The following is an 18211-nucleotide window of genomic DNA, read 5'->3' on the forward strand; positions in this document are numbered from 1 at the left end:
AAACTGCCCCGAAAACTCACTTTTCAGGAGGCCAGAGGCGGAGGTAGTTATCACTTCCTCCATAGACAGGCGAGAAGTGAGCACCCACCCCCCTTACCGAAGCCCACCCTCCTTGTTTCTCAACTGCGATGATATTTGAATGTCTTTTATTTTATTTTTTTTGCTTGCTATTTGCCATGTCCATGAATTGAATACCAAGGACGTCTGACGTAAACAAGACCGTAAAAGGACTTATTTGGGATGTTCCTTTTAGGCAGGGTGTTTAATGACTTTTGAAAAATTGTAAAATAATTTTCGTCCATCGATGGTGTACAAAGGTGCACACTGATGTCATAGAATCAGATTTTGTTTTTTTAAATCTCCAGTTTGGATAATCCCATGTAAAGTTATATCATGTTGATTCAGCCTGCTCCAGGCAAGGCAATCGTCTACTCTGCCTATTGGCCGGGCCGAGGATCCGACTCTCATTGGCTTGGTTCTGCCTAAACCAGAGAAACTTTAGCGTCATATGACAACACCAGACCAAGGGAACCAGTCCGCTCAGAGAGTGGGCGGGTCTATGGGCTGGAGCCAGGCAAGTCTTCCATGTTTGAGTGGTACTGTGCCTCCCAGTATTTAGGACAGACAGACAGACAGACAGACAGACAGACAGACAGACAGACGTGTGGTACCTACATTCAGGTTTTCCATGTCTGAGTGGTACTGTGCCTCCCAGTATTTAGGACAGACAGACAGACAGACAGACAGACAGACAGACAGATGTGTGGTACGTACATTCAGGTTTTCCATGTCTGAGTGGTACTCTGCCTCCCAGTATTTAGGACAGATAGACAGACAGACAGACAGACAGACAGACAGACAGACAGACAGACAGACAGACAGACAGACAGACAGACAGACAGACAGACAGACGTGTGGTACCTACATTCAGGTTTTCCATGTCTGAGTGGTAATCTGCCTCCCAGTATTTAGGAAGAGTGGAGAAGATGGAGTTCTCAGTGACTTGGCTTCCAGACTTGGCGTCCAACCAGTCTGCCAGCAGGTCCTTGGCAGCCTCCAGTAACACCTGGAGGGACATGGTCGACACGCATTAGAGTTTAGCATTCTTTCTTCTTTCTTCTCATCTGTGTTGATTTCGTCGACTAAATCTATGACGAAAAATGTTCGTTAACTACCTTTTTCACTGACGAAAACGAAATAAAAAATAAACCAGTAAGACGCCTAAGGGCAAAAAGCGACCTCGCACAGGACAGAATTAATTTGAAAGTGTGTTTGTGTGAAAGTGTGTTATATTGTTTAAGTTGGACAAAATGTGGACAAAATATTTTTTTTATGGATATGACTGGCATCTGACATCATAGATGTCTTATGTTATAGAACACACGAGAGTCACACAATATGTCCATATATGGGCATTCCAAGCTATGGGCTTAATATTTATGACATCAGGGATCTCCATAGATGGCCGGCATACAAGGGTCAAGGACAGAATGTGATGTCACAATGTGATGCCACAACAATGTGATGTCATAGATCAGCTATAGACATCGAGGCGATACCCGGCGTTACCCTTTGACGTTACTGACAAGATGTGACGGTTTTCATAGTTAACTGCGACCTGTGGTCGCAATAAAAACTAAGCTATGATGACTAAAGAAAATAGCAGATCTACAAGCTCACAACGCATCACACTGCGACGCGTTGTGAGCTTCTAGATCGTCTATTTCCAGCATGCAACCAAGTGTAAAAATCAGGCATTATGACGCCATCGAGGCCCGCCAAAATACATTTTGGTCGTCAAAATCAACCGCAGATTTAGTCGACTCAAATCTTATGATATGTAGTCGACTAAAACTAGACTAAAAGTAAACAAAAGCTTTTTTCTGATGACTAAAATATGGAATTTTATTCAGAAGACTGTGACTAAAACTAAATCCAAATTTGCTGCCAAAATCAGGACGGTGGTCTTTCACCTGGGCCTGAGACTGCAGGCTAGCGGCAGCAGTGCCGCTCTCCAGCGCCTCCTGCAGGGGCTTGAGAGCAGTGGTGACCACAGCATCCAAACGCTCCAGCATCTGTCTCTTATCCGGGTCCGTCGTCTCTGCCAGTTTGGCCTGAAAGGGCTTAGAGTGAGAGTTCACGTACGTGCGTACGTATATTAGTTATCACGCCATCAAGACCGGGAACACATTATTACTTTAACCATTATTTTATGCTTTAACTATTGAAAAATAGCAGATATACAAGCTCACAGCGCGGCTATTTAAAAAAAAATCTTTTTATCTTTTTTTTTAATCTTCAAGGTGCTGGAAGTGGTATTGTTTTGTTAATTTAAGTGTTATATCGCTCCTTATTGTGACAGTAACCAATAAATATAGACTAGAGTGTCAGTTCAGTAACAGTAACTATCTCCTTGATAGTTAATATTCCGCATTAAAACAATAAATTAAATTAAATAAAATTACCAGTTATCAAGCAAAAAAAAATGTTGTTCTGATAATCAAGTCAAATCCTTCATGAAAGTTTCATAGTTTCAAATAATCAAACAAGTACAGGAAATAGCAGATCTACAAGCTCACAACGCATCATATGGTCGCATATGCAACAACAAAAACACGATTATTTTTCATAAAGCAATTTACATGTTGAAAACGTTTCATATATATTTTTTAAGTAAAAAAATAGAAGATCTACAAGCTCACAAAGTGTCGCGTCGCGACGCATTGTGAGCTTGTAGATCTGCTATTTCCACTATCAATGGCTAACAGAAATGTAATTGTCAAGGACAAAAGCACAATTAAATCGTTAATCGCAATTATTTGAGTGACAATTAATGGTCATGTAAAATGTCCTAATCATGACAGCCCTAGCGTCCATGCTGCTTCTTTCTCACCCCTCTGGCAGTAAGTACGTCCTGTAGGATCTGCTGGACTCCAGGCTGCTGGTCCTTGTACTGCTCCAGCAGGTAGTTCTGCCTGGCCCTCCGGATGATCTGACAGACACAGTAAAACATTGGTTCATTTGTACTTATTTAACCCATTAAGGCCGGGAATGCATTATTACTTATTAATTGTGACAGAATGTCGCAGTTTACTATGAGAAACGTCACTGCTTGTCCGTGTCCGTGTAGACGTGTACACATTTTTACGGTCTATGGGTTTGCCGCTCTGGTGACATCATGCTCTGATGTCACTGTGATGTCAGGGGAACCACTCTACCAGAATGGGTTTGCCGCTCTGACATCTTGCTCTGGCTTCACTGTGATGTCACACTAACAGAATCCCTTTTATGCCCATATATTGAGTTCCCTGATGTCTAGGACTGTCGCGGTTAGGAATTTCTGGAGACGATTAATCGCCATACAAAATAATCACGATTGACGAATATATCGTCTTTTTTCCCCCTTCATTTTATGCCACTATGATAGTAGTAGTTCAGTGGTGTTAGTAAGGGGAACATAAGAAAATCTGCAAAGTAAATCGTTACCAAGACATTTCTTCACCAATGTGTTTCTAAAGGTGTGTAATAAGATGTACTAAAAGGTTGAAATTCAACTCCCGGGGGAAACCTCATAAAAAATGATTTGTGTTTGTGTCCCATTAACTTTACTATACAGGGAAAAAATACAAAAAATAAATATGCTTTAAGTAGCATGTGAGGGGTCAAACTATGGTTTTTTCATGATTCTGAATCCATTGCAAGCATTTGTTTTGCACGAAAAACATTCCGTGGGCTACAAATGGCCCCTACAAAACGGTGAAAAGTGATGATTCATCACTAAACCATTGTTTTGTGGGTCCGTTTTTAGCCCAAGGAATGTTTTTCATGCAAAACAAATGCTTGCAATGGATTCAGCATCATGAAAAACCCTTAGTTTGACCCCTCACATGCTACTTAAAGCATATTTCTTTTTTGTATTTTTTTTTTCCTGTATAGTAAATTAATGGGACACAAACACAAATCAGTTTTTTATGAGGTTTCCCCCGGGAGTTGAATTTCAACCTTTTAGTACATATTATTACACACCTTTAGAAACACATTGGTGAAGAAATTTCTTGGTAACGATTTACTCCACAGATTGGTCAAATATCTTATAAAATCCCCTTACTATGTAAAGTAACTATTAAGTACATTTACTTGCAAACTTTAGCCCTATTTTATACAGTGGCTATTTGAAAATAGATGCGTTGTGAAAATAGCCAATCTACAAGCCCACAGCGCGTCACGATGCGTTGTGAAAATAGCCAACAACTGAAAATAGCAACAATAACCGATAATGTTTATCACGATCCAACATCTCTAGTCTAGTCACCGTCTGTGTGTGATCATCATCATCATCATCCCGCTCCAGAGCAGAGTAGCAGCGCTAAGCTAAAGCTGCAGTAAAGACATCGACTCCAGTCCTCTGTGTTGAAACGAAAGTGAAAGCCATTTTCTGTATCGTATCAAAAGGAATATAGTCCCGGGATGTGTATGGTAAATGTGTCTGTAGTTCTGAGCTTGTATCGGTTGAAAAACTCTTTAAGCATGTTTAGTTAGCCAGCCAGCCTGCGAGTCCGTTGACTCTTGACTGACTGAGGAGTCGAGGACGAGCATTGAGCGTTCTGCGTTCACAGGGACGTTCAACAAGGAGGCGCATTCAAGAATGCAAGTGTTGACGTGAGGACGAGGTTTAAGAATGGTTTTATTGTCAAAACCCACTACTTTTTTATTTAAATTGGATAATTGGCTATAATCGCGAACATAAAAAATATTCGTGAATATGAAAAATTATCGCGAATAGACAATTATGTATTAATCGCGACTGCCTACTAACCTTGTCATCTATGTCTGTGATGTTCATGCAGTACAGGACATCATATCTGAAGTAGTCTTTTAGTATCCGTCGCAGAATATCAAAAGATATGTAAGACCTGTTGAGAAAAGCAAAGTCAGAACGGACAAAACTCAATGCACTCGTGCCAAAGGGTAGCTGGCATTCACCATGGATCAGAACAGGCGTTCTCCAACTGCGGTCCGGGGAATAGCTGTGGGCTAATTTGGTTAGAGAGGCGGTGCCATAGTTTTGTACTTTTTTCTGGTTTTCATGTGTCTAGGAGGTTGACAGTACTTCATTAGACCCCCTGGTGTGGTTGTTATGAGCAATTATGTATTCCCTTTTTATTTGGGGTTTCTTCCTGGAGGCTGACACCTTGTGGGTCAAAAGTGCCGATCCAAAAACACAGATAGAGTGACATCATATAATCATCCCCTCCCCTTTTACCATTCACCCAACACTGTGTGGCCAACTTCAGCTGGGTTACCACCCACCTGACAACCAGGCATACTTAATGAACTGGTGGGTGTGGCCACATAAAAACCTAATTTTAACTTTCTGTACACTTTTTTTTTGGAAAAGAATCTTCCTCCTAGTATAATCATAATACCTGATAATCATGTTTTGGGAAAACAGCTTCCCATGTAGGGATGGGACGATAAGCAATATTATCGTTTATCGTGATAACAAAAAAAAACATTTAATGTAATGTTTGATTAAGGTAATGATTTAATTTATTGTGATATCGTCCTCCGTCATTTCCACTATTTTCAAAAATAGCGGAAATAGCAGATCTACAAGCTCACATGGGAGCTTGTAGATCGGCTATTTCCACTATCAATGTTATTTTTTTAAAGTATAAAGTTGTTAAACATGACAGTAATTTCTATGTATATTTAGGTTATGTCATATCTGCCATGTGCTACTTCCAACGCCTTAAAAGCCCAACAGATGTAATTGTCAACGACAAAAACACAATTAAATCCCTCATCGCAATTATTTGAGTGACAATTAACTCAGTTACTGCCAATTAAATGGCACTGTATGAGTTAATCGTCATGTAAAATATCATAATCGTGACGGCCCTAGCCACGGACACGTTTTTCGTGACTCATGACATATTGATGAGCCCTGGTTGCCATTGTTTCTGATAATGGTGTGCTCACCTGGCGTGTCCCATGTGCGAGGCGTCGTAAACCGTAGGGCCACAGCAGTACCACAGCACTTTGTTCCCATTCTGGGGCACGAACAGCTCCTGAAACATTCAAATCACTGACGTAAATCAAGGGCAGTGGTGGAAAAAAAAGGATTCAATTTTTTTTACTTGAGTATAAGGTATCAATACTGCAATGCAGAAATGCTCCGTTCTAAGTTAAAGTCCAGAATTCAAAATGTGAGTAAAAGTACAAACGTATTGGCATCAAAATATACTTAAAGTATCAAAAGTAAAAGCACAAAATATTTGAAAATAGCCGATCTACAAGTTTGCAATGCGACTCGTTGTGAGCCATTTTGAAATAGCCAAGGTATAAAATAGGTCTAAAGTGTATCATAATTTATATCTTCAAAGTAGCTAGTAACTAAAGTTTTCAAATAAATGTATTGGAGTAAAACAATATTTCAATAATACAATATTTGGATCTGAGATGTAGAGGAGTAGAAGTAAAATGATTGGAAATTACAAGCTACTGTACATAGCACGACATGAAGTGACGCCATATGAGCTTGTATATCTGCTTTTTTAATAGCCAACCAACGTGATATCTGTGTGTGTGTGTGTGTGTGTGTGTGTGTGTGTGTGTGTGTGTGTGTGTGTGTTACAGTTAGTTTGGGTAACTCAGTTAGACTCTAATGAGCAAGATCCGTACCAGAATTACCCTAATTAAAGTAAAAATCGATTTGACGATTTCTTCTTTTTTTTTATCTTACAAACTATTTTGATTAAAAATTGATTAATCGTCCAGCCCTAACTACCAGCAAAACCAAGACCTAAATTTGATGTCCAAATCAACACTGGTTTGTACCTTAGTCCGTGTCAGGCTGTTGTACAGACGGAGTTGAGGGACAGGGGTCCCTGCCGGCGCAGACCATGGAGGCTGTACCCGCTTTCCTTTCACTGAAAAAAGAACAGACATTGTAATTACTGTTAGAGATGACATGCACAATATTAGTTTTAGAGAACCCTACTCCAGGCAGTCTTGCACGGAAGGTCATCCAAAGAGGCCATTAACTGAGTTAGGATTAGGACCAAAATCTCACTGTCAGAGGACATTGAATAATTGCATTCACCAAACATGCCCAAAACACACAAATGCACCCTGTCAATATGGGCCTATTTACCGCACGCACGCACGTACATACAATAAATAAATGGTGATTATCTGCCCATTAAGTCCGACATCTCATTATTCCGGCTACGTGGCTATATGAGTGCGGTTAGGGTTAGTAAAATGGGTCGGAGAAATGCGCTGTCGGAACAATAACATGCTACCCTGCCAAGTGCCAACCATGTTAAGAAGTCACAGACTGAGGCTTGAGCCTTTGGTTTCATACAAAAGTATGACATATCCTTCGCGACTATTATGCTTTATGGAAAATGCTTCTGAACATATTGCAAGTTTGCCCACACCACGGGGGGGAAAAAAGGCTTAAAATGATAACCGAAAACAGCCTATCTACAATTGAGAGCTTGCATTGTTTTCGCTGTGCAACATGCTTCCACAGAAGACATGCTGGCTTCTATGGCAGTGGTTCCCAAACCTTTTAGATTGTGACCCAAAAAAATTAAAACATTGGCCTGGGACACAAACTAGTGAAAATAGCAGATCTGCAAGCTCACAACGAGGTGCGAAGCGATTGACGCATTGTAGATCGGCTATTTTCACTAGTTTGTGTCAACATTTTGTTTTCCAATTTATTAAATTTCTTCAATTTTTCTTGTATTTCTTCATGAAATTACTGAAAAAAAATTGTTTAAGTAGTTTTATCGCTTCACAAAAAAAGAAATGCTTTTTGGGGTAATGTTTATTGAAAATGTTTTGAAATAATAATAATAATTAAAAACAAAATGTAAAAAATAATGGACCCATGAAATGTGTCCACGACCCACAGATGGGTCCCGACCCAGTGTTTGGGAACCAGTGTTCTATGGAATCCAAAAATGACTGAAAGCAGTCATGGCGGCAGAGAGTAATGTGCACAGTGGTGTCAGTTCTGGGCAAAAAACAAACAACAACAACATGCCACTTAATGGGAACTGTTCCAGCTGTTAATAGCTTTGTTAGGGCAATGATAAGCCAAGGCTCTTTATCACTCAGCCCAAGTCTTGAACAAATAACAGCACCAGAGATACAAAGAAAGCTTTCCAGGCACTGTAGCCGCCCTCTATGACAGTGGTTCTCAACCTTTTCAGGCCACGACCCCCAAAATAATCATATTTGAACTGGGGACCCCCTTCACCCTGACGAGCAGTCAGAGTTGAGGCATTACATTTTTTATTAACACGGTTCTATTGTGAAAATAGCAGATCTACATGCTCACTCACAACGCCTCGCATTGCGAGGCGAGGCGTTGTGAGCATGGAGATCTTCTATTTTCACAATTTCTGCCTCTAATATTTGACAATTTGGCCAATGTTTAATTTGCCATTTTAGTGGTATTAAATTGACAAGAAATGTGCAGATACCCTATACACTTAAATGTTATACTGGTTTGTTTACTGTTTGTTGAGTGAGGAAAACAATCTTGAACATTAAGTTAATCATCTGAGGACCCCACAAAATTATTTGGGGACTCCCTGGGGGTCCCTCCCAAACCAAAGGTCGAGAACCACTGCTCTATGCCACAGCACTGTACAAATAGTGAAAGCCAAAATAGTGAAAGCCAAGGCGACGTGAATTCACAGGCCCAGAGATAAACTTGTTAGGATGTGAGGAGCAGGTTATTAGGGAACTGAGGTTTATTTTAGCAGCAAATTCGTGCCTTAAGAACCTCATGTTGTCTCTAGACGGATGATTCTCAACTTTTTGTGGTACTCTTAATATGCTACGGACCCCAATTTGATACCATTTCTATCGCTGGGACCCCAACCCAAACAGTTCAAATATGATTATTTTGGGGGTCGCGGAAACCTGAAAAGGTTGAGAACCACTGGTCTATTAGAAGATACGGGGACACAGTGGACCGTCGACTCACGGCTGCTCTCTGGGCTGGGTTGGAGCTCCAGGGCTGCTATGTGTCTATGCCAGCGCAGAGCGTGGGTGTGTTGTGGAGCTGGGGGCCCTTGGAGATGTGAAAACACTGTCTGATCCACCTGGGACGGGCTGAACCCTGCCAGATAGCTGCGGGAGGCCAGGTATTCATTCAGGGCCCCTGCCAAGGTGGCCTCCTCGTGTATGTGCAGCAAGAAGCCATACTCAAAGGCTGCAGAGACAAGAGGGCACATCATTATCCAACTGCTAGGGGTGTCGCACCAAATTCTGGGCCCTGGGTACAAGGATTCACTGCGGGGCCCCCATGAATGTTCTTCATAGGGGGAGGGGGTTTAAACCCATTTAGACTAGGAACGCATTATTACACGTTATTTTGTGCTTTAACTATTGAAAAACAGCAGATATACAAGCTCACAGTGTGGCGAGCTTGTAGATCTACAATTTTTATTTTAAATGGTGAAAAAGTCTTTGAATATTTCAAATCCTTCTAAGGTTTTTTGAGGAACCTATGTTTCTATGTCAGTGGTGCTCAAAATGTTTCATGTGAAAGACCCCCAAAATGATATGTATTTGGCCACGGACCCCCATCTCAAAATATTTAGTTCCAGGGACCCCCGAAAATCAAAATTTGAGTTACAAAAGTTTGCTTAGAAAATACATACATTCAAAGATTTGTACACATTTTCACGACTTTTCAAAAGTAGCAGATCCACATGCTCGCAGTGCGGCTGTGAGAACCACTGGTCTATTAGCAGATACGGGGACACAGTGGACCGTCGACTCACGGCCCTGGAGCTCCACCCCTCCCCCTTGTGACGCCCCTGATCCAACTGCTAGGGGCTGTCGCGATCGTGACAGTGTCGGCGATTGATTGTCACACAGATTGCGATCGACAATTTCATTGTGGGTTTTTTTGGTATTGGAATGTAATTTTGAAATGACATTGCCGTTTGGCTTTCAGACTTAGAATGCTATGCAAAGGTTGTACAGGGCAGATATGGCAAACACCTTGTATAATGAAATGAATGACATTTAAAACTTTCAAAACTGCTTAAAAAGTAGTGAAAATAGCCGATCTACAAGCAGCATATTGTGTAGATCTGTTATTTCCCAAAATAATTTGAAAATTTTAGTAGCAATTTTCAACATGGAAACAATTATGATAATTATCTCAAATAATTGCGATCAGGCGATTAAGTGACAGGCCTGTCACTAACTAGACTGTATTAGAAGCCCCAGAGAACACACGCTAATAACGCTGCACCATCATGTAATCAGTGTCAGTCATGTCATGACTTTCCCCGCTAATAAAAAGCACAATAATCACTTCAGTTGGATTTTTGTAAGTGGGGCGAAGATACCAAAGCAACCGTTCGCGCTGCGCCGTTCGGCTCGTTCACGCCACGCCCGGTTGCGCGTCGTCTCGTCTTTGTATGCAATCGCACCGCTCGAACTATCCAGGTTTGAAGTGAAAGCAGCATTACAGATGTGTGTGGTAATTATCCACGTTCTGCAAGCATACAACAAGTTAGACATGGGGGGTACAAAGCAACTTGAAGTCAAATCCTGATACACATTCACCACTCTATAAGGCATAGCTCTCCGACTGCACGTTAAAGGAGTAGTTCACTCCCAAAATGACTTTTCTCTATTGATTACTCACCGCATGGAGACTTGAGTTCAATTGTCTTAGGAATGCGACAAATACAAAAAAAATAGACATGAATTCAAGTCTCTATGGGGTGAGTAATCAATCGAAAAAAGTAATTTTGGGGGTGAACTACTCCTTTAACCCATTAAAACCGGGATATAAATATATATAGCAACATACCGTTTTTTCAGAAAACTCTTAGGATTATAACAGTGGTTTAGAAAGGTGGGAAAAATTGCACATGTTCATATATTTTTTTAAATTTGAAAAGTATTCATTTATTTTTTATTATTGTTATTATTATACACAAATCTTCTTCTGGGGGTCCTTGACACAAAACATTCAGAGAACCACTGATTATTAGAAGGCATTTTCAGAAACACATTTCTAATCAGCCAAGAATATGGCAGCATTGCATTTTATGTCTGTACATATGTTCAAGACAATCAGCCGCAAATCAGCTAAAACGAAGCCTCAGAATTCTGAATAAATAAATTTTGTTTACTTTGAACGTGGCATGTTGGTCGTTGGTGCCAAGTGGGCCGATTCCAAGCATTTCAGAAAACGTCTGATTTACTGGATTTTCTTTTTTCTTTTTCTTTTTACACAAAACTGAACTTATTGGGGCTGGTGCAGAAAAGCAGTTCTGTGTCCAGTGGAGAATGGCCAAACAACAGCAGGTCAAATAACCACTCCTTATAACCGAGGTATGCAGAGGACACGTCCTACCTTCAGGCAGATGGGCTTGAACCCCAAAAGAGTCTACATGGATATAAATGCATAACAAGTCAGCTATGACTACCAAAAACCCAAGGGCCCCAGAGAGCCTGAGAGCCAAGGGCCCCTGGCAACGGCCCCACCGGCCCAATGGTTAATACAGCCCTGTTCTGAACCCGAATTCAAGAAAGAGGATCGCTGTCATTTGAAATGATCACATATCTACGATTTCGGATCTTATAAGATATCGCCCTCGCCTGAGAGTGTCCTTAGGCCGCAATCACACATAAGCGTGAGACATCTTCTCCGTATCGTTTGAGAATGAGGGGAGAGGGGGCTCCAATTCCATTCTCTATGTAAGTCACGTGGTTTCATGTCTCTTCCAAGTCGCTTGGCTTAAATCCAAGAGGGCGATAGCAAGAGGGTGCAAAAGACCTGTACTTCCCGTTTCTGTGTGACGTAGGTAGATACCTTTTTAGGAGGCGGAAGCATGTTTGGAGTCTCTTCATTTACAATGGGAGAGCTAACGTGAACACAGAGCAAAATAATAGTTCAGAAGCTATAGTCACTGAACTAAATAGTGGACCCGATCATCACAAGCCACATAATATTAACAAAATTGTCATACTAAAGTGGCTTTTTTCAGCGACACAACTGAGAAAATCAACTTTATTATTGCTCTTTAGCTGTCCCAGCAACACACTCTCGCGGGATCTATAGCACCAGTAAACAGGACGTGCGCGAGATTTGCCATCAGAGCCGCCCACTTAGGAGTCTATTTGTAGGATTTGTGTACCATGTCGCACTCTAGTGGATCTAATGAGGATGAGCTATCTTCATTAATTAAATATCTTTGCTTGAATCTTCTTGTCTCTTGGCCAAAAGGCTTGGAAAAGACATGAAACCACCGAACCACGTGACTTACATAGAAAATGAATTGGCCACGTGACTAAGGGGGCTGTTACATGAAAATGAATTGGATCCCCCATCCCACCCCCCCTCATTCTCAAACGATACGGAGAAGATGTCTCACTCGGATGTGTGTACGGAGCCTTAGAAACCAGAGCCAACACACGTCATCTAGAAACCTGGTGAAACGAAACCGTCTTAAATCTAGCTCAATTACAGTTATTATTAACGATAAATGCATAACGATACCAAGTCAAACAGGCATCGCTTTCGCAGAGACAGTGAACGCAGAATGGATTAGTGGTATTTCGATATAGAATAAGAATAATAATGAGTGGTCCAGCACTGACCGCACTGCTTCCTAGTATATTACGGGTCCATTTGGTTTCATTTTATGCTCTCAAGAGTTACATTATTGTTAAACATCTGCATTAAATAATGTATATTTTGGGCAAAGTTGTCCTGTTATCACTTCTCCAGTCACATCAACACAGCTTGGAATTGTGGCCAAAATCTTATCCAAGGATAACTATATAATATAGGCTTCAAAGTTGTGGGTCTGAGAGGCTAAATCTCATCAAATCAAATGCAGGTCAGTGGCTGAAATGTTGAATAGGCCTATATAATGGACCTTAACATGAAAAAAGGTGGAAAACCACTATCTATTGATCCAAGGCTATACTGGTAGCTGGGATTAGCTTAGCCCTGAATACATCACGGTCATATACATGACTGTCATGTTTCCACCTCAACCTGGCTTCTCGTTAAGTAGACATTAGACAAAGAGCAACGGTTTGAGCTACAAACATCAGATTTCAAAAATAGAGTGCTTACCCAAGTCTCATTTCGGTCAGAAATTATGCCGTTCAACCAGAATTACATGCCGCTCCCGCATTGTTTAATAAAAAGCATTTTTATCTCGTTTCCCTTGTATTTCCTGGTTTTCCCCCTCTAGTGGAGAGTCCTGTCATCTCGGTCATCTCCGTTCAGAGATGACGCGACTCTCCACTAGAGGGCTCTGGGAAAACCAGCAAATAGAATGGAAAGCAAAAATGTGTCTGATAAAAATGCCTTTTATTAAACAATCCGGGAGCGGCATGTAATTCTGGTTGAACTGCATCATTTCTGACCGAAATGAGACTTGGGTATAAAGCACTTTATTTTTTACATCTGACGTTTGTAGCTCAAACCGCTGCTTTTTGTCCACCTCACGAGAAGCCAGGGTGAGGTGGAAACATGACGGGCTCTAGGATTAGTTTAGCTGATGTCATCACCATCCATAACAAAACGAAACAAAACCAAAACACAGCCGTTCTAAAAAACATCGCCAGCCCGCTGTGATCACAGAACCCTCCAAAGACACGTTGACGTGAATGAGGACAGAAGGAGAGTGTGTCAGACGTGGTCTAAATAGAACATACTGCACCTTGTTCTGCAGAGCTGGACATTGTGTGATGTGTTACTGTCACACTGACGCGTTATTTCATTGACTGCTGCTGATGCAACAACAACGTGTCCGGAAGTAGATAGATGGACGCAGGGAGTTTTCTCTTTTAACTTTGCAAGTTGCTGATCCGATGTGCTGGGTCTATGCCGGATACAGAAACCTTTCTTGCATGTATGTGTTCGTGTAAATAACCGGATACAGTAGGCGGGCTCTAAACCGGATCACACTGGTTCATTCACAATAGAAACCAGGCTTCCCACGGGTGCTGCGGAAAGCCTGGTGGTTAAAATAAAAATAAAATAAATATAGCCTATAAAAAAAAGTAGCTCATGGTGTTTGTTATCAACTTTGAAAGACTGAAACAATTGGCCATCATTGAGTTGTCTTTTCTTTCTTTTATTATTATTTTATACGTGCAAATGAAACGGTAAACATATGTCAATTTTCAGTTAGATTGAGAACAGGAGCGCTCGTTTTTGGGCACAAGGTGGAGAGCAGGTGGTGCCTCCTTTAAGGAACTGAGGTTAGGGTTAGGGTTAGGTTTAGGCATAGTTTTACTGAGGTTAGGGTTAGGGTTAAGTTTAGGCATAGTAACATTCACCAGGTTAGCATTCACCAGCATGGGACAAATGCGGGCTTGTCCGAGTTGGGCGGTTTCCCAGTTGGGCGAACAGACTGTAAAGCAAGCGATCTTCATCCCATTCATGCGTTTATCGTGCGCTTGCCCAGGCCTTATGGCCTGGGCATAAATATAACGATTGCATTCACCACGGCTTCGTAACTCGCGCGGCCGGCCCTGGCCCGCTCTTCGCGGGCACTCGCGCCTGCGGCGCTCGGGCGCGAAGAGCAGGACCAAGGTCCGCTGGCCTTCGCGCCGCTTGCAATGTCGTGGACAATAATTACAGTCTGTTCGCCCAACTGGGACACTGCCCAACTGGGATTTTCCCACAAATGCATGGGTTCCTTCCACATCCAGGTGAACTTCTTCCACATCCAGGTGAACTAAAACAAGCGCTCCTTTCCCAATCTGGTTTCTCAAACTAACTAACATATTCAAATCTCTGGAAGATAACTATTTTGCACAGCTTTTGCCGTGTTGCCACTCTGTAAATTAGGCCTATTGTTTGGCGGTGTGGCCTCAATTTGTAAAATAAATAATAATAACATAACATGATGGCTGTTGTCGAACAACACATCTTCGTTCTCCGTCCCAAGCTGCAAGTAGGCTACAGCCATTCCTAGGAATGCGACAAAAAACTAAAAATATTATTGCACTCTACTCTCCATGGCAAGAGTAATCAATAGAGAAAAAAAAGTCATTTTGGGGGTGAACTACTCCTTTAATGAAAAGTGAAAAACGTTACAATTGAGGCGGCTCTCCCCTATTTCAGGTGTTTACATGAAATCTGCTTTAGGGAAGGATAGATTAAACTATAGAGGGTATGCCTTGTTTTAATCTGATACCTGATTTAGAGTGTTTATTTGATCTGTTATTGTCTGATGTTGCTTTAATCAGTTTTTACCAGGTCACCAATTCGCTGTTGCACTAATATGAACTCTGTATTTCCCTGTATTTAACTAACCTGTAACCCTGTTTAATTTATTTTAAATTGTATTTATTTATTTATGTATTATTTGATACCCAGAGAGATAGAGAGGGGGGAGAGGTTGTGATAGAGAGAGAAAGAAGAAAGCAAGAGAAAGAAAGCATTTTCTATTCATTATATTAATACTTGTGTACTGGATTGTTTTGCCATGTGTGGCCAGTCTGCAGCAGGTTTTCACCTAAATGACATGACCAAATATAGTATATCAGCCTATAAATAATTCATTTTGTTTTGAGCACTGGTGTCATTCTGTTGCTATCATTTGAAAGGGAACACCTTGATGCTTCTTGATGTATCGAGTTATTGAAATTAACCTCTGTTTGTATAAATGTTTGAAGCATTTAAAAGTGAGTTGTGAGCCCTTCTGTGATCTAAGATACTGAAGTTCAATCATGGAACAAACATTATAAAAAAAAAAATTTACCACAATAAACGTATAATATATCAAACCATAAACATAATAAACCTATTTGAAACATTGTTGTTATAAACTAATATAGAAAGTCAGACATCATTTGGACTGCTGGTGTGCTGCCGCCATGCACGTCCCCTGGTAGCCTATGGTTTACTGTCACAGTTCATGATCCTTGTCTGCACCCCATCCAGAGTCACTTTACCCTGGCCTCAGTGGCCTGGATGAGGCTAGTCCACATTTTTTGGGGAGTCCAGAATTTTCAATTATATTGGAGGTTTGTGAACCCAGTAGCCTAGGCATAGATGTATATGTATGTATATGTATGTATATGTATTATGTATATGTATGTTACAGTATGTTTGGGTAACTCAGGACGTTCATTGTAAGAGCGCTTGTTTTGTCGTTCACCACACACTAATCACCACCAGATGGCGACGACAGCCATTCACTAGTGCAGGCGCTGACGTCACTCGTTTGCGACTCTCTTTCTTTATTTACTAGCCTAGCTCGGCGGTGTTTAGCCATTAGCTTAGCCATTAGCTTAGCCATTAGCTTACTATGAGCGTTTATCGTGGGCTTGCCCAGGCCTTACGGCCTGGGCATAAATATAACGATTGCATTCACCGCGGCTTCGTAACTCGCGCGGCGCTCCGCCGGCCGCGCGGCCCTGGCCCGCTCTTCGCGGCCACTCGCGCCTGCGGCGCTCGGGGGCGAAGAGCAGGACCAAGGTCCGCTGGCCTTCGCGCCGCTTGCAATGTCGTGGACAATCGAGCGGCTCCGCCTGGAGGACGTTGTTGTGGCGACCGCTTGTTCCGCCCCGTGCCGCACCACGAGTGCTCCGTTTCTCGACCGTACTGTTTCTCTAACAAACCGTGACATGTATATGTATATGTATATGTATATGTATATGTATAATAGCCTATTTAATTATATGATACCATATTTAATAAATACCCTTTGTGTAGCGATTTTCTGTTTTTTATTTTCACAGAATCAAAGGTGTCATGGTCATGATTCACCAGGATCCTGGATTGATTCCAGTAGGAGCGAGATCATTTAGCGACCTACAACCGGGTCGCGACGTGGTCGGTAGTTTTCAGCGACCGGGTCGCTAAACTACCGACCACGTCGCGACCCGGTTGTAGGTCGCTAAATGATCTCGCCCTCTCTCATTGATTCTAAACTTAATAATTGAATATATATATATATATATATATATATATATATATAATATACATCTATCTATAAATGCGAGAAGTCTCTGCGTGTGTGTGTGTCTGTAATCCGCGTATCTCGAGAACCGTTCGTCCCACCGGCTTCAGATTCGGCACGCGCGTTCCCCGCCGCGGCACGGAGTGCAGTGCCGGGTCTCGACCCGACCCGACGCGCGGTTTTCCCGAACCGGCGCGAAACGTTCGGAATCTCCTTATGCGGGGTTGATTGTTGACATCAGGCTGTTTCTGAGGAAATCGGCGAAAGCTCTGACTCATTGTGACATCACTTCATAAAAGGCTCTGACATCACGTACGCCACATGAGTCAACAAAAAATCTCTGTGAGTGTGTATGTATGTAGGTAATCCGCGTATCTCGAGAACCGTTCGTCCCACGGGCACGCGCGTTCTCCATATATGGGCATAAAATGAATGCCCCCATATGAGAACCGTTCGTCCCACGGGCACGCGCGTTCTCCATATATGGGCATAAAATGAATGCCCCCATATATGGGCATAAAATGGATAAAGGGACACAGACAGAGATCTCCATATATGGGCGTGAAATGGACGCAAATAGACAGATATCTCCATATATGGGCATATATGGGCATAAAATGGACCCAGAACTATATGGACGCAAATGGCATATATGGGCATAAAATTTACGCAGAATCACAAAGATCTCCATATACGGGCATAAAGGGACACAGACAGACACACAGACAGACGGATACAGAGATCTCCATAAATGGGCATAAAATGGACGCAAATGGCATATATGGGCATAAAATTTACGCAGAATCACAAAGATCTCCATATACGGGCATAAAGGGACACAGACAGACAGATTCAGAGATCTCCATATATGGGCGTGAAATGGACGCAAATAGACAGATATCTCCATATATGGGCATATATGGGCATAAAATGGACCCAGAACTATATCTGCAGTGATCTCCATATATGGACATAAAATGGACGCTGACAGACAGACAGATAACAGATATCTCCATATATGGGCATAAATGGACACAGGCAAACAGATGGTCAAAACGGGTCCTATGACAACAGGTATAATGGGGTTTGCATTAAAGGGCGGGGCATTCATTCCCTATTTACATTGTTCCGAGTTGGCCAGGTCGCCGACTAGACGCTGGGCCGCCCAGCTTCTAGTATATATAATACATAATGATTCACTCAAATAAAAATAAAAATAAATTAAA

The 18211-nt window shown here is 41.8% G+C and overlaps 2 protein-coding genes across 3 annotated transcripts in view; both read right to left on the minus strand.

Moving 5' to 3' along the window:
• Positions 1-13791, minus strand: part of LOC308287897 (cysteine--tRNA ligase, cytoplasmic-like) — a 37167-nt gene extending 23376 nt beyond the window's left edge. The window contains exons 1-8 of one of the 2 annotated variants that reach the window (XM_080729226.1): positions 13731-13763; positions 9011-9238; positions 6841-6932; positions 5983-6071; positions 4817-4913; positions 2894-2992; positions 1974-2123; positions 926-1066 (exon numbers count right to left, since the gene is read on the minus strand). In XM_080729226.1, coding sequence (XP_080585352.1) covers positions 926-1066; positions 1974-2123; positions 2894-2992; positions 4817-4913; positions 5983-6071; positions 6841-6932; positions 9011-9238; positions 13731-13752 — 918 coding nt within the window. In that variant the 5' untranslated portion in view covers positions 13753-13763. Of the gene's footprint in view, positions 1-925; positions 1067-1973; positions 2124-2893; positions 2993-4816; positions 4914-5982; positions 6072-6840; positions 6933-9010; positions 9239-13730 lie in introns of both variants that reach the window. The other variant, XM_080729227.1, reaches the window with a different exon arrangement.
• whamm (WASP homolog associated with actin, golgi membranes and microtubules) overlaps positions 1-18211 on the minus strand; it is a 162896-nt gene that overhangs the window by 20746 nt on the left and 123939 nt on the right. The gene's annotated exons all lie outside the window — the stretch shown is intronic.

This window comes from Nannobrachium achirus, assembly GCF_963921795.1.
Source record: "Nannobrachium achirus genome assembly, chromosome: 7".
Lineage (NCBI taxonomy): Eukaryota > Metazoa > Chordata > Actinopteri > Myctophiformes > Myctophidae > Nannobrachium > Nannobrachium achirus.